Below are 22,207 nucleotides of genomic sequence, written 5' to 3'. Positions count from 1 at the left end.
AATCTGTTGTATATAGATCAATATTGTACAAAATCTGTACAAAATGAGATAAAAAGTTAATGGTTCCACTCACATACAGCAGAGCCTACAGGCCAGCTCCATGTATATCACGTATAATGGCTAAATGCACATATAACAGAACCTACAGACCAGATCCATGTATATCAGATGTAATGGCTACACTCACATTTAACAGAGGCTACAGACCAGATCCATGTACAGTATATCAGATATAATGGCTACACTTACATATAACAGAGGTCACAGATCAGCTCCATGTATATCAGATATAATGGCTACACTCAACATAGCAGAGCCTACAGACCAGCTCCATGTAGATCAGATATAATGGCTTAACTCACATATTACACTACCTACAGATCAGCTCCATGTATATCAGATATAATGGCTACACTCATATATAGCAGAGCCTACAGGCCAGCTCCATGTATATCAGATATAATGGCTACACTCACATATAGCAGAGCCAACAGACCAGGGCCATGTACAGCGGATATAATGGCTACACTTACATATAGCAGAGCCAACAGACCAGGGCCATGTACAGCGGATATAATGGCTACACTTACATATAACAGAGCCTACAGACCAGCTCCATGTATATCAGATATAATGGCTACACTCACATATAGCAGAGCCAACACACCAGGGCCATGTACAGCGGATATAATGGCTACACTTACATATAACAGAGCCTACAGACCCGCTCCATGTACAGCGGATATAATGGCTACACTTACATATAACAGAGCCTACAGACCTGCGCCATGTATATCAGATGTAATGGCTACACTCACATATAGCAGAGCCAACAGACCAGGGCCATGTACAACGGATATAATGGCTACACTCACATATAGCAGAGCCTACAGACCCGCTCCATGTACAGCGGATATAATGGCTACACTCACATATAGCAGAGCCTACAGACCAGATCCATGTATATCAGATATAATGGCTACACTCACATATAACAGAGCCTACAGACCCGCTCTATGTACAGCGGATATAATGGCTACACTTACATATAACAGAGCCTACAGACCCACTCCATGTACAGCGGATATAATGGCTACACTTACATATAACAGAGCCTACAGACCCGCTCCATGTATATCAGATGTAATGGCTACATTCACATATAGCAGAGACTATAGACCAGATCCATGTATATCAGATATAATGGCTACACTCGCATATAGCAGAGACTATAGACCAGATCCATGTACAGTATATCAGATATAATGGATATACTCACATATAGCAGAGCCTACAGACCAGCTCCATGTATAATAGGACTGTGACTCGGCACATTCCACTGTAAGCACAGGAGGTTATTGCTTTAATATTGTTTGCTTCAAAGGAAATCAGCAGTGGCAATTGGGTATCACATATCCAATGCTTATAATATAACAGAATATAATAAGATAAAAGTGTTTAGCTTGTCGCTAGTCTCCAGGTAAATGCTGAAGCTCTAGATCGTTTTATTTCCCAAATTAATATTACAAATTGTATTAACCCTGTAAGGACGAGATAACATTGACAGGAATTAAATGTTTGACTTTCTTATTCTGTAACTGAAGCAGTAGTCACTGAGCTATCTCACCAGCTTTACAAATCTGCTGATCCTTTCTACGCCGTATACATTGTATTATTTATTATCATACACATAAGGTTATTTATTAGAGGGGCAATATTTACATGAAATGTAATGTTTGTAACCTAAATAACGTAGCATCTATCCAGGTTGCTGTCCGTCTATATGTAACAAGGCCCAGTGAATACAAACTAGACCCCCGCAGCGTGAATCTAATGCTGCGCTATTTGTTAAATCCTAGTGATTATGCTGTGAGCTTTTTTACTTGTGATTAGAGAGACCGTTTTGAATGGTCTGTCACGGCATGAATTGTGTGTAAGTTGTGTGTTCATAGGCTTGTAAAATAAGAGTGGGGTTTACACAGCACAAAAAAATATCATACAAACGTGTTCTTTAATTTTCCTTTTCAATTTTTAGTTTACAGATTCGAAGACCAAACCGTCCAATGGACGAGCGGCTGTGAGGTACGAGTTTAGCTACAACTTGTGTTCACTTTTATCAGTCCCGCCACAGATATGACAATAATTAAATGCCATCTGCTAATAATAAACAGTCAACAAATGTACCACAGAGTAAATATATCATTCAAATTCTACATACAAAACACAGGAATCTGTGGGTGTACAAAGCTGCCCAATGAACACCCAGTCACTGGCTGATAGCCAGTAATTAAATTCAAAGTTCAGTGGCTACTGTGATAAAGTCATCATATTAAATTCTGGTGGTAGGGGAGGTATATCCACCATTTGATTTTTATCCCTGGGTTACAGGAGGGGTGTTGGTTTGACACGGCTGGGATACATATGCTCCCGTCTGGGGCAGCCTTCTTGCCCTGATTTACCGGATTAGACAATATAATTAATGTATTCCACTGTTTTGTGGCTAATACATTCTTGCCAAGAAGGACAACCTCCTGTAAGGGGAATTATTGCAGAATTGCTTTCAGTTTGGGCAGCAGACCCCTTCTTATGTTTTGATGAGTGATGCTGTATTAGAATACTGAACTACGGATCCCATAAACCCCAACTCAGCACTTCAAATAGAAATATTAGCGTCACCGTGTCCGCTATGTTTGGCCTAGATGGAACTTGAAGAATTGAAGGAACTTCAAACCCTGGGAACTGCGAGTGAGACTAATTCTACTAGCTCCAACGTTAAAGTGGAACTGCCGCCCAAAATTATTTATCTAAACAAGCTTTAATAAGTTCAGCTGGAATTATCCCTCGAGGATCTGTCAAGAGTTTCGGCATGGAAGCGGCCATCTTGGAAACATATCACAATTTCAGAATCGTGACAGTCCCAGATATCAAAGGCGGCAGAGATCATGTGATGTGAGCAGCCAATCAGTTTAGAGTAGCTCCCAGAATTCCACTGGGAAAGAAACGGTTGTTCCATCTTTACGAGGATGCTCAGTGTCCAACATGCCCAACGTTACCCAGAATAATAAAATTTGTATTTAGGAAAACATCTCAGATATAAAAATATAAGATTTACGAGAAGCTGGATAGGTTTTAACACGCTGCATGATTGTATAACAAACTATAACTGATGATTTGTTACAAAAAGTTTGACATATTTAAAGGTTTCATGATTTGTAGAGAATTTGCGTGACGGACCCAATGCTGTGATTTGCTGATCTCCTACCCTACTCTTATTTATACAGGTTCATTAATTTGCTGAATACGTCTGTGCAAGTTTTCGCTGGCGAACAAAATGAGACTCTTTCATCGGACATCTCCGCAACATCTTATATGGAACAAAAAAGAGGAATGTAAGTCTCTTTAGGCATTTTGTATGGCAGGCGTAAACTCATCAACACTGGCCGAGGGTTCGTGCCACTGACGCCAACATAGGCAGTTCCCTGGTACCCCATCATCAGGGAACCAACCTGGATTGGCAGGACAGGACTCAAAGACTGAGACAGACCTGCTGGATCCAGGACTGCTGGGAGGTGTGCAAATTCAATTTTCCTCTCTTTGAGGCCCATATAGAGCCGAAAAGTCTCTAGGTCAGGGGTTCTCAACCTTGTACTCAAGGACCCCCTACCAGTCCAGGGTTTAGGGATTACCTGGGTGTGTCTACGGTGTTTAGAAAAAGAAAAAAAAAACACCTTAGAGTCTAAGGTGTTTTTTCCCCCCATTTTCTAAACACCTTAGACACACCCAGGTAATCTCCAAATCCTGGACTGGTAGGGGGTCCTGAGGACTGGGTTGAGAACCCCTGCTCTAGGTACAGTGGCAGTCCAGCAAAGCCAGACGGGAGTGGTCAGGATAGAGAGAAGCCCACTGGAAATACAGAGGACTGGTTACAGCCCAGCCGCTATATTTGCAGTATGTGGCATTTTACTCCAGTAAAGAAAGAATGTTTGTATCATGCCGGCTTTATGGAAATCTGTTATAAACCACACAGCTAGGAGTAGGGTATTAATGTACTTTTTAGCAAATATATATATTTTGTCGTAATTCTTCTGATCATTTTAGACAGATAATCGATAATAATTTATATACCACAATTATTTCTGAGGAGAATAAATAAATACATGTGTATTATAACTGCAGCTATAAGGTTATGGTGTAAGGAGGCCCCCTGTCTCTCCGCACACAGTGTATTATAACTGCAGCTATAAGGTTATGGTGTAAGGAGGTCCCCTGTCTCCTCGCACACAGTGTATTATATCTGCAGCTATAAGGTTATGGTGTAAGGAGGTCCCCTGTCTCCCCGCACACAGTGTATTATAACTGCAGCTATAAGGTTATGGTGTAAGGAGGTCCCCTGTCTCCCTGCACACAGTGTATTATAACTGCAGCTATAAGGTTATGGTGTAAGGAGGTCCCCTGTCTCCCCGCACACAGTGTATTATAACTGCAGCTATAAGGTTATGGTGTAAGGAGGTCCCCTGTCTCCCCGCACACAGTGTATTATAACTGCAGCTATAAGGTTATGGTGTAAGGAGGTCCCCTGTCTCCTCGCACACAGTGTATTATATCTGCAGCTATAAGGTTATGGTGTAAGGAGGTCCCCTGTCTCCCCGCACACAGTGTATTATAACTGCAGCTATAAGGTTATGGTGTAAGGAGGTCCCCTGTCTCCCTGCACACAGTGTATTATAACTGCAGCTATAAGGTTATGGTGTAAGGAGGTCCCCTGTCTCCCAGCACACAGTGTATTATAACTGCAGCTATAAGGTTATGGTGTAAGGAGGTCCCCTGTCTCCCCGCACACAGTGTATTATATCTGCAGCTATAAGGTTATGGTGTAAGGAGGTCCCCTGTCTCCCCGCACACAGTGTATTATATCTGCAGCTATAAGGTTATGGTGTAAGGAGGTCCCCTGTCTCCCCGCACACAGTGTATTATAACTGCAGCTATAAGGTTATGGTGTAAGGAGGTCCCCTGTCTCCCCGCACACAGTGTATTATATCTGCAGCTATAAGGTTATGGTGTAAGGAGGTCCCCTGTCTCCCCGCACACAGTGTATTATAACTGCAGCTATAAGGTTATGGTGTAAGGAGGTCCCCTGTCTCCCCGCACACAGTGTATTATAACTGCAGCTATAAGGTTATGGTGTAAGGAGGTCCCCTGTCTCCCCGCACACAGTGTATTATAACTGCAGCTATAAGGTTATGGTGTAAGGAGGTCCCCTGTCTCCCCGCACACAGTGTATTATAACTGCAGCTATAAGGTTATGGTGTAAGGAGGTCCCCTGTCTCCTCGCACACAGTGTATTATATCTGCAGCTATAAGGTTATGGTGTAAGGAGGTCCCCTGTCTCCCCGCACACAGTGTATTATAACTGCAGCTATAAGGTTATGGTGTAAGGAGGTCCCCTGTCTCCCTGCACACAGTGTATTATAACTGCAGCTATAAGGTTATGGTGTAAGGAGGTCCCCTGTCTCCCAGCACACAGTGTATTATAACTGCAGCTATAAGGTTATGGTGTAAGGAGGTCCCCTGTCTCCCCGCACACAGTGTATTATATCTGCAGCTATAAGGTTATGGTGTAAGGAGGTCCCCTGTCTCCCCGCACACAGTGTATTATATCTGCAGCTATAAGGTTATGGTGTAAGGAGGTCCCCTGTCTCCCCGCACACAGTGTATTATAACTGCAGCTATAAGGTTATGGTGTAAGGAGGTCCCCTGTCTCCCCGCACACAGTGTATTATATCTGCAGCTATAAGGTTATGGTGTAAGGAGGTCCCCTGTCTCCCCGCACACAGTGTATTATAACTGCAGCTATAAGGTTATGGTGTAAGGAGGTCCCCTGTCTCCCTGCACACAGTGTATTATAACTGCAGCTATAAGGTTATGGTGTAAGGAGGTCCTCTGTCTCCCAGCACACAGTGTATTATAACTGCAGCTATAAGGTTATGGTGTAAGGAGGTCCCCTGTCTCACCGCACACAGTGTATTATAACTGCAGCTATAAGGTTATGGTGTAAGGAGGTCCCCTGTCTCCCGGCACACAGTGTATTATAACTGCAGCTATAAGGTTATGGTGTAAGGAGGTCTCCTGTCTCCCTGCACACAGTGTATTATAACTGCAGCTATAAGGTTATGGTGTAAGGAGGTTCCCTGTCTCCCTGCACACAGTGTTTTATAACTGCAGCTATAAGGTTATGGTGTAAGGAGGTCCCCTGTCTCCCTGCACACAGTGTATTATAACTGCAGCTATAAGGTTATGGTGTAAGGAGGTCACCTGTCTCCCCACACAGTGTATTATAACTGCAGCTATAAGGTTATGGTGTAAGGAGGTCCCCTGTCTCCCTGCACACAGTGTATTATAACTGCAGCTATAAGGTTATGGTGTAAGGAGGTTCCCTGTCTCCCTGCACACAGTGTTTTATAACTGCAGCTATAAGGTTATGGTGTAAGGAGGTCCCCTGTCTCCCCGCACACAGTGTATTATAACTGCAGCTATAAGGTTATGGTGTAAGGAGGTCCCCTGTCTCCCCGCACACAGTGTATTATAACTGCAGCTATAAGGTTATGGTGTAAGGAGGTCCCCTGTCTCCCCGCACACAGTGTATTATAACTGCAGCTATAAGGTTATGGTGTAAGGAGGTCCCCTGTCTCCTCGCACACAGTGTATTATATCTGCAGCTATAAGGTTATGGTGTAAGGAGGTCCCCTGTCTCCCCGCACACAGTGTATTATAACTGCAGCTATAAGGTTATGGTGTAAGGAGGTCCCCTGTCTCCCTGCACACAGTGTATTATAACTGCAGCTATAAGGTTATGGTGTAAGGAGGTCCTCTGTCTCCCAGCACACAGTGTATTATAACTGCAGCTATAAGGTTATGGTGTAAGGAGGTCCCCTGTCTCCCTGCACACAGTGTATTATAACTGCAGCTATAAGGTTATGGTGTAAGGAGGTCCCCTGTCTCCCAGCACACAGTGTATTATAACTGCAGCTATAAGGTTATGGTGTAAGGAGGTCCCCTGTCTCCCCGCACACAGTGTATTATATCTGCAGCTATAAGGTTATGGTGTAAGGAGGTCCCCTGTCTCCCCGCACACAGTGTATTATATCTGCAGCTATAAGGTTATGGTGTAAGGAGGTCCCCTGTCTCCCCGCACACAGTGTATTATAACTGCAGCTATAAGGTTATGGTGTAAGGAGGTCCCCTGTCTCCCCGCACACAGTGTATTATATCTGCAGCTATAAGGTTATGGTGTAAGGAGGTCCCCTGTCTCCCCGCACACAGTGTATTATAACTGCAGCTATAAGGTTATGGTGTAAGGAGGTCCCCTGTCTCCCCGCACACAGTGTATTATAACTGCAGCTATAAGGTTATGGTGTAAGGAGGTCCCCTGTCTCCCCGCACACAGTGTATTATAACTGCAGCTATAAGGTTATGGTGTAAGGAGGTCCTCTGTCTCCCAGCACACAGTGTATTATAACTGCAGCTATAAGGTTATGGTGTAAGGAGGTCCCCTGTCTCACCGCACACAGTGTATTATAACTGCAGCTATAAGGTTATGGTGTAAGGAGGTCCCCTGTCTCCCGGCACACAGTGTATTATAACTGCAGCTATAAGGTTATGGTGTAAGGAGGTCTCCTGTCTCCCTGCACACAGTGTATTATAACTGCAGCTATAAGGTTATGGTGTAAGGAGGTTCCCTGTCTCCCTGCACACAGTGTTTTATAACTGCAGCTATAAGGTTATGGTGTAAGGAGGTCCCCTGTCTCCCTGCACACAGTGTATTATAACTGCAGCTATAAGGTTATGGTGTAAGGAGGTCCCCTGTCTCCCCACACAGTGTATTATAACTGCAGCTATAAGGTTATGGTGTAAGGAGGTCCCCTGTCTCCCTGCACACAGTGTATTATAACTGCAGCTATAAGGTTATGGTGTAAGGAGGTTCCCTGTCTCCCTGCACACAGTGTTTTATAACTGCAGCTATAAGGTTATGGTGTAAGGAGGTCCCCTGTCTCCCCGCACACAGTGTATTATAACTGCAGCTATAAGGTTATGGTGTAAGGAGGTCCCCTGTCTCCCCACACAGTGTATTATAACTGCAGCTATAAGGTTATGGTGTAAGGAGGTCCCCTGTCTCCTGTACACAGTGTATTATAACTGCAGCTATAAGGTTATGGTGTAAGGAGGTTCCCTGTCTCCCTGCACACAGTGTTTTATAACTGCAGCTATAAGGTTATGGTGTAAGGAGGTCCCCTGTCTCCCCACACACAGTGTATTATAACTGCAGCTATAAGGTTATGGTGTAAGGAGGTCCCCTGTCTCCCCACACAGTGTATTATAACTGCAGCTATAAGGTTATGGTGTAAGGAGGTCCCCTGTCTCCCCGCACACAGTGTTTTATAACTGCAGCTATAAGGTTATGGTGTAAGGAGGTCTCCTGTCTCCCCGCACACAGTGTTTTATAATTGCAGCTATAAGGTTATGGTGTAAGGAGGTCCCCTGTCTCCATACACAGTGTATTATAACTGCAGCTATAAGGTTATGGTGTAAGGAGGTCCCCTGTCTCCCCGCACACCATGTATTATGACTGCAGCTATAAGGTTATGGTGTAAGGAGGTCCCCTGTCTCCCCGCACACAGTGTATTATGACTGCAGCTATAAGGTTATGGTGTAAGGAGGTCCCCTGTCTCCCCGCACACAGTGTATTATAACTGCAGCTATAAGGTTATGGTGTAAGGAGGTCCCCTGTCTCCCCACACAGTGTATTATAACTGCAGCTATAAGGTTATGGTGTAAGGAGGTCCCCTGTCTCCCCGCACACAGTGTATTATAACTGCAGCTATAAGGTTATGGTGTAAGGAGGTCCCCTGTCTCCCCGCACACAGTGTATTATAACTGCAGCTATAAGGTTATGGTGTAAGGAGGTCCCCTGTCTCCCCGCACACAGTGTCTCATAATATTGTAAAGCGCTACGGAATCTGTTGGCGCTATATAAATGGCAATAATAAATAAAAATATTATAACTGCAGCTATAAGGTTATGGTGTAAGGAGGTCCCCTGTCTCCCCGCACACAGTGCATTATAACTGCAGCTATAAGGTTATGGTGTAAGGAGGTCCCCTGTCTCCCCGCACACAGTGTATTATATCTGCAGCTATAAGGTTATGGTGTAAGGAGGTCCCCTGTCTCCCCGCACACAGTGTATTATAACTGCAGCTATAAGGTTATGGTGTAAGGAGGTCCCCTGTCTCCCTGCACACAGTGTATTATAACTGCAGCTATAAGGTTATGGTGTAAGGAGGTCCTCTGTCTCCCAGCACACAGTGTATTATAACTGCAGCTATAAGGTTATGGTGTAAGGAGGTCCCCTGTCTCACCGCACACAGTGTATTATAACTGCAGCTATAAGGTTATGGTGTAAGGAGGTCCCCTGTCTCCCGGCACACAGTGTATTATAACTGCAGCTATAAGGTTATGGTGTAAGGAGGTCTCCTGTCTCCCTGCACACAGTGTATTATAACTGCAGCTATAAGGTTATGGTGTAAGGAGGTTCCCTGTCTCCCTGCACACAGTGTTTTATAACTGCAGCTATAAGGTTATGGTGTAAGGAGGTCCCCTGTCTCCCTGCACACAGTGTATTATAACTGCAGCTATAAGGTTATGGTGTAAGGAGGTCACCTGTCTCCCCACACAGTGTATTATAACTGCAGCTATAAGGTTATGGTGTAAGGAGGTCCCCTGTCTCCCTGCACACAGTGTATTATAACTGCAGCTATAAGGTTATGGTGTAAGGAGGTTCCCTGTCTCCCTGCACACAGTGTTTTATAACTGCAGCTATAAGGTTATGGTGTAAGGAGGTCCCCTGTCTCCCCGCACACAGTGTATTATAACTGCAGCTATAAGGTTATGGTGTAAGGAGGTCCCCTGTCTCCCCGCACACAGTGTATTATAACTGCAGCTATAAGGTTATGGTGTAAGGAGGTCCCCTGTCTCCCCGCACACAGTGTATTATAACTGCAGCTATAAGGTTATGGTGTAAGGAGGTCCCCTGTCTCCCCGCACACAGTGTATTATAACTGCAGCTATAAGGTTATGGTGTAAGGAGGTCCCCTGTCTCCCTGCACACAGTGTATTATAACTGCAGCTATAAGGTTATGGTGTAAGGAGGTCCTCTGTCTCCCAGCACACAGTGTATTATAACTGCAGCTATAAGGTTATGGTGTAAGGAGGTCCCCTGTCTCCCTGCACACAGTGTATTATAACTGCAGCTATAAGGTTATGGTGTAAGGAGGTCCCCTGTCTCCCAGCACACAGTGTATTATAACTGCAGCTATAAGGTTATGGTGTAAGGAGGTCCCCTGTCTCCCCGCACACAGTGTATTATATCTGCAGCTATAAGGTTATGGTGTAAGGAGGTCCCCTGTCTCCCCGCACACAGTGTATTATATCTGCAGCTATAAGGTTATGGTGTAAGGAGGTCCCCTGTCTCCCCGCACACAGTGTATTATAACTGCAGCTATAAGGTTATGGTGTAAGGAGGTCCCCTGTCTCCCCGCACACAGTGTATTATATCTGCAGCTATAAGGTTATGGTGTAAGGAGGTCCCCTGTCTCCCCGCACACAGTGTATTATAACTGCAGCTATAAGGTTATGGTGTAAGGAGGTCCCCTGTCTCCCCGCACACAGTGTATTATAACTGCAGCTATAAGGTTATGGTGTAAGGAGGTCCCCTGTCTCCCCGCACACAGTGTATTATAACTGCAGCTATAAGGTTATGGTGTAAGGAGGTCCTCTGTCTCCCAGCACACAGTGTATTATAACTGCAGCTATAAGGTTATGGTGTAAGGAGGTCCCCTGTCTCACCGCACACAGTGTATTATAACTGCAGCTATAAGGTTATGGTGTAAGGAGGTCCCCTGTCTCCCGGCACACAGTGTATTATAACTGCAGCTATAAGGTTATGGTGTAAGGAGGTCTCCTGTCTCCCTGCACACAGTGTATTATAACTGCAGCTATAAGGTTATGGTGTAAGGAGGTTCCCTGTCTCCCTGCACACAGTGTTTTATAACTGCAGCTATAAGGTTATGGTGTAAGGAGGTCCCCTGTCTCCCTGCACACAGTGTATTATAACTGCAGCTATAAGGTTATGGTGTAAGGAGGTCCCCTGTCTCCCCACACAGTGTATTATAACTGCAGCTATAAGGTTATGGTGTAAGGAGGTCCCCTGTCTCCCTGCACACAGTGTATTATAACTGCAGCTATAAGGTTATGGTGTAAGGAGGTTCCCTGTCTCCCTGCACACAGTGTTTTATAACTGCAGCTATAAGGTTATGGTGTAAGGAGGTCCCCTGTCTCCCCGCACACAGTGTATTATAACTGCAGCTATAAGGTTATGGTGTAAGGAGGTCCCCTGTCTCCCCACACAGTGTATTATAACTGCAGCTATAAGGTTATGGTGTAAGGAGGTCCCCTGTCTCCTGTACACAGTGTATTATAACTGCAGCTATAAGGTTATGGTGTAAGGAGGTTCCCTGTCTCCCTGCACACAGTGTTTTATAACTGCAGCTATAAGGTTATGGTGTAAGGAGGTCCCCTGTCTCCCCACACACAGTGTATTATAACTGCAGCTATAAGGTTATGGTGTAAGGAGGTCCCCTGTCTCCCCACACAGTGTATTATAACTGCAGCTATAAGGTTATGGTGTAAGGAGGTCCCCTGTCTCCCCGCACACAGTGTTTTATAACTGCAGCTATAAGGTTATGGTGTAAGGAGGTCTCCTGTCTCCCCGCACACAGTGTTTTATAATTGCAGCTATAAGGTTATGGTGTAAGGAGGTCCCCTGTCTCCATACACAGTGTATTATAACTGCAGCTATAAGGTTATGGTGTAAGGAGGTCCCCTGTCTCCCCGCACACCATGTATTATGACTGCAGCTATAAGGTTATGGTGTAAGGAGGTCCCCTGTCTCCCCGCACACAGTGTATTATGACTGCAGCTATAAGGTTATGGTGTAAGGAGGTCCCCTGTCTCCCCGCACACAGTGTATTATAACTGCAGCTATAAGGTTATGGTGTAAGGAGGTCCCCTGTCTCCCCACACAGTGTATTATAACTGCAGCTATAAGGTTATGGTGTAAGGAGGTCCCCTGTCTCCCCGCACACAGTGTATTATAACTGCAGCTATAAGGTTATGGTGTAAGGAGGTCCCCTGTCTCCCCGCACACAGTGTATTATAACTGCAGCTATAAGGTTATGGTGTAAGGAGGTCCCCTGTCTCCCCGCACACAGTGTCTCATAATATTGTAAAGCGCTACGGAATCTGTTGGCGCTATATAAATGGCAATAATAAATAAAAATATTATAACTGCAGCTATAAGGTTATGGTGTAAGGAGGTCCCCTGTCTCCCCGCACACAGTGCATTATAACTGCAGCTATAAGGTTATGGTGCACACAGTGTATTATAATTGCAGCTATTATGTTATGGTGCACACAGTGTATTATAATTGCAGCTATAAGGTTATGGTGTTGTGATGTATCTAATGTCAATGTTTGCTGAATTTATCAGACTAGAAGTAAAAGCCATAATTGAAGACGAATACAAATTTGACATTGGATTACTAAATTTCGGAGCAGCGTACACTGTAATCCTCACAGAGGTAAGGTCCTTTCTGGTATGAATAGTTTAATTTACAGAGATCATGCAGGTTATTTTTTAGTTTTGGAAATGGTTAATCAAAAAGTATGTGTTTCTATATTGTTTAACCCTTAAGGACACACAACAGTGCTGTTATTTACCGTCCCCCTGGTTCCCCTCTTCTCTTCCTTGACCACTTTGCTGCCTGGCTACCCTATTTCCTCTCTTCTAACATTCCATCCCTAATTCTCGGGGACTTCAATATTCCTATAAACCCACCTTTGACCTCTGCAGCCACTAAACTACTTTCAATGACTTCCTCCCTCGGGCTATCGCAGTGGGCAAATTCTCCCACCCATGTAGCTGGCAATACCCTTGACCTAATCTTCACTTATGCATGTACAGTATCTAATATCTCTCTTGCTCTTGCTCTTGCGTACCCCCTCACTCAACAACCTCAGCCTAACCCCCCTCAACTCAGGAGGGACCTTAATTCTCTTGATCTCCAACAGTTGTCAGCTGACATTGATTCACAACTGCTGTCCATCCCTTCCCTCTCCTGTCCTTCACTGGCCATCTCCATATATAACTCTACTCTTACATCTGCCTTGAACACTGCAGCGCCGCTCCAAACAAGCACCTCAAGGAGGACCCGCCCCCAACCATGGCATACTAAATCAACACGCTACCTGCAAAGATGCTCCCGTTGTGCTGAACGCTCCTGGAGGAAGTCTCGTACACAATCAGACTTTCTCCATTATAGATTCATATTGTGTTCATACAGTGCAGCCCTTGCCCTTGCCAAACAGTCCTATTTTTCCTCTCTCATTAGTTCATGTTCCCGCAACCCCAGGCGTCTCTTTGACACCTTTAATTCTCTTCTTCACCCTGCTGTGGCCACCCCCAAAACTAACCTTACTTCTGATAACTTTGCATTTTACTTCACTGACAAGATTAAACAGCTAAGGAAAGAATTCTACCCTCCTTGCCTTTCTGTTTCTCAATCACACATAGATCATGCCTTTCCTACCCTTCAGACATTCTCCCCAGCTACTGACCAAGAGGTGGCTGCTCTTCTTTGCTCCTCTCGCCCCACCACTTGCCCGCTCGATCCTGTCCCATCTCACCTTATCAGATCTCTCTCCACTTGTCTCGTGCCTTCTCTAACACACATCTTCAACTGCTCGCTCTCTTCTGGCATCGTCCCTGCTGACCTTAAACATGCCACTGTAGTACCTATACTAAAAAAAACATCCCTCGACCCATCCACCCTCTCTAACTACCGTCCCATATCCCTGCTCCCTTTTTCCTCAAAGCTTCTGGAAAGACTTGTCTTTACCCGTGTGTCTCATTTCCTCAATTCCAACTCTCTCCTTGACCCCCTTCAATCTGGCTTCCACCCTCTCCACTCTACAGAGACTGCCCTTATCAAAGTCACTAACGACCTAATCGCAGCTAAATCCAAAGGCCACTACTCCATACTAATTCTTCTTGACCTCTCAGCGGCCTTTGACACCGTTGATCATGCTCTCCTTCTTCAAACTCTTCAATCGCTTGGTCTCTGTGACTCTGTCCTCTCGTGGTTTTCCTCTTATCTCTCCCAACGCTCATTCAGTGTCTCCTTTTCTAATGATACCTCCTCCCCTCGCCCTGTCTCGGTTGGAGTCCCCCAAGGCTCAGTCCTTGGTCCCCTTCTATTTTCTCTTTATACTGCCTCTCTTGGCAAACTTATTACCTCTTTTGGATTCCACTACCACCTGTACGCTGATGACACCCAGCTATATCTCACCTCCCCGGACCTCTCCCCTGCCGTCCTGCAACGTGTCACTGCTTGCCTTTCTTCCATCTCTGACTGGATGTCCTCCCGCTTTCTGAAACTCAATCTCTCAAAAACTGAGCTCCTTGTCTTTCCTCCTCCTAATACTGATCCTCCTCTTTCGCTCTCCCTTCAAGTTTGTGGTACCAACATCAGTCCATCCTTGCAAGCGCGCTGTCTTGGCGTCATACTTGACACTGGTCTCACCTTTGAGCCTCACATCCAGCATGTTGCCAAATCCTGTAGATTCCATCTTAAAAACATAGCCTGCATCCGCCCCTTTCTTGCACCAGATACTACCAAGGAGCTTGTCCATGCTCTAGTAATTTCCCGCATGGATTACTGTAACCCTCTCCTGATTGGTCTTCCCAAAAGCCGTACTGCACCCCTACAGTCCATAATGAACGCTGCTGCTAGACTGATTTTCCTCTCTAGTCGTTTCTCTCACACCTCACACCTCTGCCAGTCCTTACATTGGCTTCCTGTATGCTATAGGAGTCAATTCAAGGTACTAACTCACACCTATAAAGCATTGAACAACTCTAGCCCCTCTTATCTCTCCTCACAGATCCATAGGTATGTCCCTTCTCGGTCTCTCCGCTCTGCCCGTGACCACCTCCTGTCCGTTGTCCGCACTCGTACGGCCAACTCGCGCTTGCAGGACTTCTCGCGGGCGGCTCCCTTCCTATGGAATAGCCTGTCTACCGCCATCAGACTCTCCCCTAGTCTTGCATATTTAAGAAGTGCCTTAAAACCCATCTCTTTAGGAAAGCTTATGGCCTCCAAGACTAACCAATACCTCACATACCTGTCTCTTGCCCTCTCCTAAAGGGCAGTCCACCTTATTTGATTGCAAATTCCTGTCCTAATGTGTTTTACACCCCACCTCCTATAGAATGTAAGCTCGATCGAGCAGGGTCCTCTTCAACCTATTGTTCCTGTAAGTTTATTTGTAATTGTCCTATTTATAGTTAAATCCCCTCTCATAATATTGTAAAGCGCTACGGAATCTTTTGGCGCTATATAAATGGCAATAATAATAATAATAAATAACGGAACTATTCCGTCACGATTCCATTTTATTTCTGAAGTTGTGTCCTTAAGGGGTTAAAAGCTCTAAACCTTTTGTGTAGAAACATCCAAAAACTTTGTGTGTGGGAGGGCAGCCTTTTGCTATCTTACTGCGTAAATCTGGCGCTGTGTACAGAATTTCAAACCACACAGTTTTGCACAGGTCAATATGGTCGCTATTACTTGGGGGGCTGTAGGAACTTTGAAAAGAAAGAAGAGGCTATTGATTTTTTTAAGCACTTACTTAACGAACCTGTCGTCACACAAAAAATAAAACAAATTGGGAATACTTTACTTTTCTAACCAAGGAGGCAATGCCAATATACACGAAATAGTATCCAATGTATTCAGTTATTCTGCCTCCATGGTTTACTGTCATTGAAATGATAAACCCGTGTGTGTGTGTGTGTGTCTCTGTGCGTATATAAAACATACACCCTTACTCAACGGGAGCAAAGTTATCTTTAAATACTTTTTGGGTCGACACTCGGTTACCTGCAAAGTATAAGCAGTGTTTGTTCTCCATGCAGAGGCTATTATACATGCAGACATTTATTCGTAATAAAAAATGAGGAGCGTTTTGATTTAACGTAAAAGTGAGTATTTTCACACAATGATAATGATTCCCTGTTTCAGTACAGATCTAGGTGTACGATACTTGCTTTTCTGCTAAATATTTTGTTTCTTATGGGGTTTCTTTGTTAAAACATTAATTGTGAATAACTGACAATGGAATTTCAAATTTTAGAGCAAAAATACCTCATTTGGGAAAATAGTTTAGCAGAAATTAATTTTGGCCTAAAACATGCCCTGTCCATCCTTCATTATCCTCGGTTTAGACCAGGGTTCTCCAAACTCTGGGCTTCCAGATCTTGCTGAACTACAACACCCAAGATTCTCTGGCTATTTCATACAAAGACTCATGGGTAGTTCAGCTAATATTAACTAATAGGTAAATGCATGCAGCTCATGTCTCAGCAATGCCTGTTCTTTTCATTTAGAGAAACCCCACCACGAAAACCATCGAATTCAAAAAGACAGAAGATGTTGAAGCTAACAGTTTTCACGTGGCTTGGCAGATCCCACAATACGTACTTCTCAGCGCTGGGGAGGTTATGTTCTCTGTCACAGGGCTGGAGTTCTCGTACTCCCAGGTAACAACCCGTCTCTGCCCTCCAAGGGGCCACGTTAAGGAAACAGACAAGAAAAAAATAGTTACAAATGTATATATATATTTTTTTATTGCTTTCAGTAATCTGAAGTCATAGTATGGTAAGAAAATTAATAAAATGTTTCAAATAATATTGAACATTATGGATGGCTAAAAAAAATAAACTAGGCAATAGATGATCACCAGGGCAAGCACATTGTGAGATCCTGTGCAGGGGAATCATGTTAAATTTATATATTGTTAATTAATGAGAATATTGACTTTTTTAAGAGGCAATTAATAATAGCAGTCAGATGGCAGAAAATGCTTTGGTACCCCTCCCCCCACGTTTGAAATTAATAACTATAACTCAAACGGATGCCAGAGCACAGGTGGAGACCTACAGGGGCCAGGGGGGCCACTATGCATTTAAGCACAAGCCCCCATGGCACGCCTTCAGCATAAATTCTCAGTCTAGCTGATGAAATCTCTGCCGATCTCCAAAAATGCTCAGCCCTGTGTTATCAAGATGAATTATCTGATTATTAATCCTTTGTTGTTATATACGGTAATTACATTTGTTAAAATCCACCCTTTCCGTCCCGAAGGCGCCGCCCAGCATGAAATCCGTCCTGCAGGCGGGATGGCTGTTGACCGTTGCTTTTGGAAACGTTATTGTGCTCATTGTCGCTCAGGCGGGATCTCTGGAGCAGGTAAGTGTTCACCCTAGTAATTTAGCAGAGTCAATCGGAGAAACATTTCCCTTATATTTCTGGGATATTACAGAAATCCTTGATACACAAAGTGCATCTATTGATATAGAGAATAAATGTCATTATGGCAGCAATGAAACGCCCGCCATGTCTTCTTCGACCATTAGGTGTCAGTAGTTGGACTTGCACTCTGTCGGGTCACTTTGTGAATGTAGTCATGGCATGTCTTGTCTTGCAGTGGGCCGAGTTTATCCTGTTTGCTGCCCTTCTAATCGCCGTCAGTATCATTTTCTCCATCATGGGATATTTCTACGTCCCTGTAAATCCAGATGACCTAAAAGAGGAGGACGAGAGCGCAGGGGAGCTCGAGAAGAAGCCATTACCAGTTAACTTCTACGAAATGAACATCGAAGAGAAGAAAACTAAGATTTAAAATTCGTAAACGCAAGAGCGAGATGTATATATTTCATCCAGATTTTCTTCCCTTAAAAAAACAAAATTATTTTACAGACATGTAATGGTTACTTTTAATGAATTGCTAAATTGAATAACGAACTCAGCACCTTGTCCACAACCCAACCTTGAATACTACTGTTCAAGTAGTCCACGGACAGGGAGCGAGCAGACGGGAATCCCAATATGCAGCACTTTAATTCAAGAGAGATTTTTGGACGACATACTCTGACAATTTCTCCGAACAAATCTCATAGTATTATATTAATACAGATATGGACACAAAACAGTTTATTACCTCGAATTTTCTGTAAATCTTAATGATATTATAAATAAAATTATACAGATATCTGTTTCTATTTTTTTTTTTTAATTCTTTATTTTTGCAGTGCATAAAGATATCACAACGTGTATGTGATACCCCAACGGCAATCCACATACTATCAATAACAAGTATTACAGTGAATAAAGAAAGAAGGCGGTAATTATATGGTGGAACCTCTACCAAGTCTAAAGGTAACAACAACTAAAATAAAAATGAATAAAAAGTTATTTATGACACGGAAAGCAGAGATTATAGAGCTTATCTATCCGTGGGAGAGAGAAACCACCATGTCCTCTCACATCCAATAGGAAAAGAAATTAGTAATTTAGGATCCGATTCCATACTTTACAAATGATTTTTTCAAACTATTAAGAAGGGCAGGAGAGCACGGAGTTAGGGCCTACCTCTCCCTACCGGCTTTGGACACCACATCGCCTGTTCCATCGCTAATACCAGAAGAAATGACCCCATACCTGACAAACAACGTTGTCTATCCTACGGCACCTCGTGAGTTGTATTTGGATTCGTAGCAACACATGCAGCAATTTCTTCTTATTAGTACCGCTGTAAAATCCCATACTGTGTTATTACTGTGCCATTACTCTTGAGAACCCGGTGTAACGGATCGCCTGGCACCCCGACTTGGTACCTCCGTTAATGGATGCTCCTAGGGCTTCCTGAGGACTCCAAGCACTCTGGCAGACACCACAATCACCGAACCGATTCAGCATATGAATCTTTTCAAGCATATGAATGCTGTAGACCGTTGAATAGAACCATACGAATAGGCTTACACTCCTAGCAGTCAACTGGAACAGCATGCAATAAATCCTTCCCCCAATAATGAGACGACACTTCACTTTGAGGGTTAAAACAGGAACTCTGGACTGGCTCATCCAGCCTGGCTTTTAATTCCATCTCACACATACAGGCCACACCCAGGGGGAGGCATAAAATAACCAATCCGAGATATGGTACAACCCACACATCCCCTCCCCTTAGCTTGAGAGATAATCCACTTATTATACAGTTTAAAACATAACTTTTTACACAATACTTATAACTTCAAAACCATACATCACATTGACACAAAATTACATATCCACAATCAATCCATTCAGGGGAACAACATATTAAAAAATGGCATGGATCAGACCAGGGGTTCAAAAGTTACTAAAAGTATCTTTTAAAACCCCTAGCTTTCCAGGGCCTTCTCTGTGCTGGAGAAGTAATTCAATTATCTCCCAGCACAGAGACAGACTCCATTAAGCACATGGGGACACAAAGACAGTAAAACACTTTAAAATACATAAATTCACCTTTTACACATAACACACAGACATTTCACCTATCCTCAGATAGCTGGGATCTGCGCGCACAAAACTACCGAATAGCGCGCAGATCCTACTCACACAGTACAATTGCCATGGAGCTAAAGTCTTTCCCATAGTCTTTCATTATATGAATAGGCTCCATGGTATAGCTATCTGGGGTATCACATTCCCATAAAGTCTGGTCCATAGTCCAAAGGCAAGAGGCGGGCAAGCAGCCCCCTCCAAGGACACGTGGCGAGGTCGGTTTCGCCACACCCGGGTTTACTTAGCATAACATTTATTATCTCTAAATGACTAGCATCATAGGGGAAGGGTTTTATTCTCATACGAGACCAATAGGTCTTGTAATTATAACTAGTCTTCTTTTAATATTTGTTACTGTGACAGAATATTTGATTCACCTTCATATCGTACAAGCATGTCTGTCTGTTTTCAACCATTCTCCAAAAAAATAAAAAATAAATAAAAAGATTGACAAAAAAAATAATCAATATATCCAAAATAAGCAAAATATCACAAAATTAAAATAAAATATTTTTTTATAATAACAAATCGTTTTAAAAATGTATCCAAAAATATTAAATAATTTGACATGCTTATCCAAAAATATGAAATCGACCCTGCGGTTCTGGTAATGAGGAAGTTCTGATTCTTATATAAGCTTGGTGGAAGAAGGATGAAGGCCTCATCGTAATCACTTGTTACACAGCAATAAACGTTAAAAAGAACTCTGGTCCATCAGTTCTGAACCCTTACCTTTTCCTGCGTCTAACGGCGCTTCCCAAAAAAAAAAAAACGGTTTCAGATCACGGAGTGGCTATCTAATGTCCGCTACGATCACCAGACTATTTATAATTCCCACTTTTACCATTAACGTCCAGAGTATCTTAAAAAGGTTTGCACGTTACACATTTGGATTGACCATTAAAAGGAGCAAATTTCTGTCTGCAATAAATACAACTCACTGGAAAAATGTCTTTTTCAATACAGTTGAGTTTTATGGGACGGGAGATGAAGGAGCAATGGGTAAAGGTATTTATTACGGATTCTAAAATACAATTATCACAGAGTGTACGGTTCCAAATATTTTGTTAATTCATCAATCCTGCTGTTTATTACGAGATACTGAGCTATTAGACTACCTACTCGCAATAAATAATTACGAAGATATAATCTTTCATCTAAGCAACGTCCTCTTCTAATTGAATTTCCCTAAGTTCACCACATTTTATAAACACACAGCACAGACAAAGTGCTTATAGACAGTAAACATATCGGGAACACTACGTGCTTCTAATGACTTATATTCCTGTCACTGGAATAAATTCAGATTTATTTTATCGCAGCCATTACTGAAATAATATAACACAGGCACTTTCACAATGACAAATTCAATCGAATCCAAGACTTGGCCTGAACTTTGCAGGTTCCAAAATCACTGTTTGGTAAATACACCCAAAGTCGATTCATCACGGTACTGGCGATTTTAGGAACCTTGGCTCCAAGTATGTTAGAAAAGGTAATGCAGATAAATATCCATTTTGTTTATTCGTTTTGAACAGTTTTTTTGTCTTTAGATTGTTACCCGTTTTATTCTTTGTAATATTCAGAAAACCGCACATTTTAGACCCAGACATCTAAATTGGAATTATGCTCCGATTGAACGGTTTTGGAGCTCTGATAATGTATTCTAAAAGTTGCAAATATTTTGTCTGTTTAGTGATTAAACCTCTATGAAGGTTACACTTTATCTCTAATCTATGTTTCCACAGTGAATTACAAATAGTGAAATATGGTGGATTAAACATAGATTTACAAAGTGTGAAGGAACACAATAGTGTTAATCTGTAATCCTAACACTATAATGATCCTGTCCCTGGTCCCACTATAGTAATCCTAACACTATAATGATCCTGTCCCGGGTCCCGCTATAGTAATCCTAACACTATGATGATCCTGTCCCTGGTCCCACTATAGTAATCCTAACACTATAATGATGCTGTCCCTGGTCCCACTATAGTAATCCTAACACTATAATGATCCTGCCCCTGGTCCCACTATAGTAATCCTAACACTATAATGATCCTGTCCCTGGTCCCACTATAGTAATCCTAACACTATAATGATCCTGTCCCTGGTCCCACTATAGTATTCCTAACACTATAATGATCCTGTCCCTGGTCCCACTATAGTAATCCTAACACTGTAATGATCCTGTCCCTGGTCCCACTATAGTAATCCTAACACTATAATGATCCTGTCCCTGGTCCCACTATAGTATTCCTAACACTATAATGATCCTGTCCCTGGTCCCACTATACTATTCCTAACACTATAATGATCCTGTCCCTGGTCCCACTATAGTAATCCTAACACTATAATGATCCTGTCCCTGGTCCCACTATAGTATTCCTAACACTATAATGATCCTGTCCCTGGTCCCACTATACTATTCCTAACACTATAATGATCCTGTCCCTGGTCCCACTATAGTATTCCTAACACTATAATGATCCTGTCCCTGGTCCCACTATAGTAATCCTAACACTGTAATGATCCTGTCCCTGGTCCCACTATAGTAATCCTAACACTATAATGATCCTGTCCCTGGTCCCACTATAGTATTCCTAACACTGTAATGATCCTGTCCCTGGTCCCACTATAGTAATCCTAACA

General features: G+C 43.2%; 1 protein-coding gene across 1 annotated transcript in view; it reads left to right on the top strand.

Moving 5' to 3' along the window:
* The window catches only part of SLC15A2 (solute carrier family 15 member 2), a 63,757-nt gene extending 45,526 nt beyond the window's left edge, over nt 1-18,231 (top strand). The window contains exons 18-23 of the mRNA XM_063429188.1: nt 2,036-2,082; nt 3,282-3,389; nt 12,601-12,691; nt 16,558-16,710; nt 17,315-17,419; nt 17,658-18,231. Coding sequence (XP_063285258.1) covers nt 2,036-2,082; nt 3,282-3,389; nt 12,601-12,691; nt 16,558-16,710; nt 17,315-17,419; nt 17,658-17,852 — 699 coding nt within the window. The 3' untranslated portion in view covers nt 17,853-18,231. The remainder of the gene's footprint in view (nt 1-2,035; nt 2,083-3,281; nt 3,390-12,600; nt 12,692-16,557; nt 16,711-17,314; nt 17,420-17,657) is intronic.
* Nucleotides 18,232-22,207: the final 3,976 nt, after the last annotated feature.

Source organism: Pelobates fuscus, chromosome 8, assembly GCF_036172605.1.
Source record: "Pelobates fuscus isolate aPelFus1 chromosome 8, aPelFus1.pri, whole genome shotgun sequence".
Taxonomy (NCBI): domain Eukaryota; kingdom Metazoa; phylum Chordata; class Amphibia; order Anura; family Pelobatidae; genus Pelobates; species Pelobates fuscus.
The sequence above is the reverse complement of the archived record's forward strand: the minus strand, read 5'-3'. Positions and strand labels throughout refer to the sequence as shown.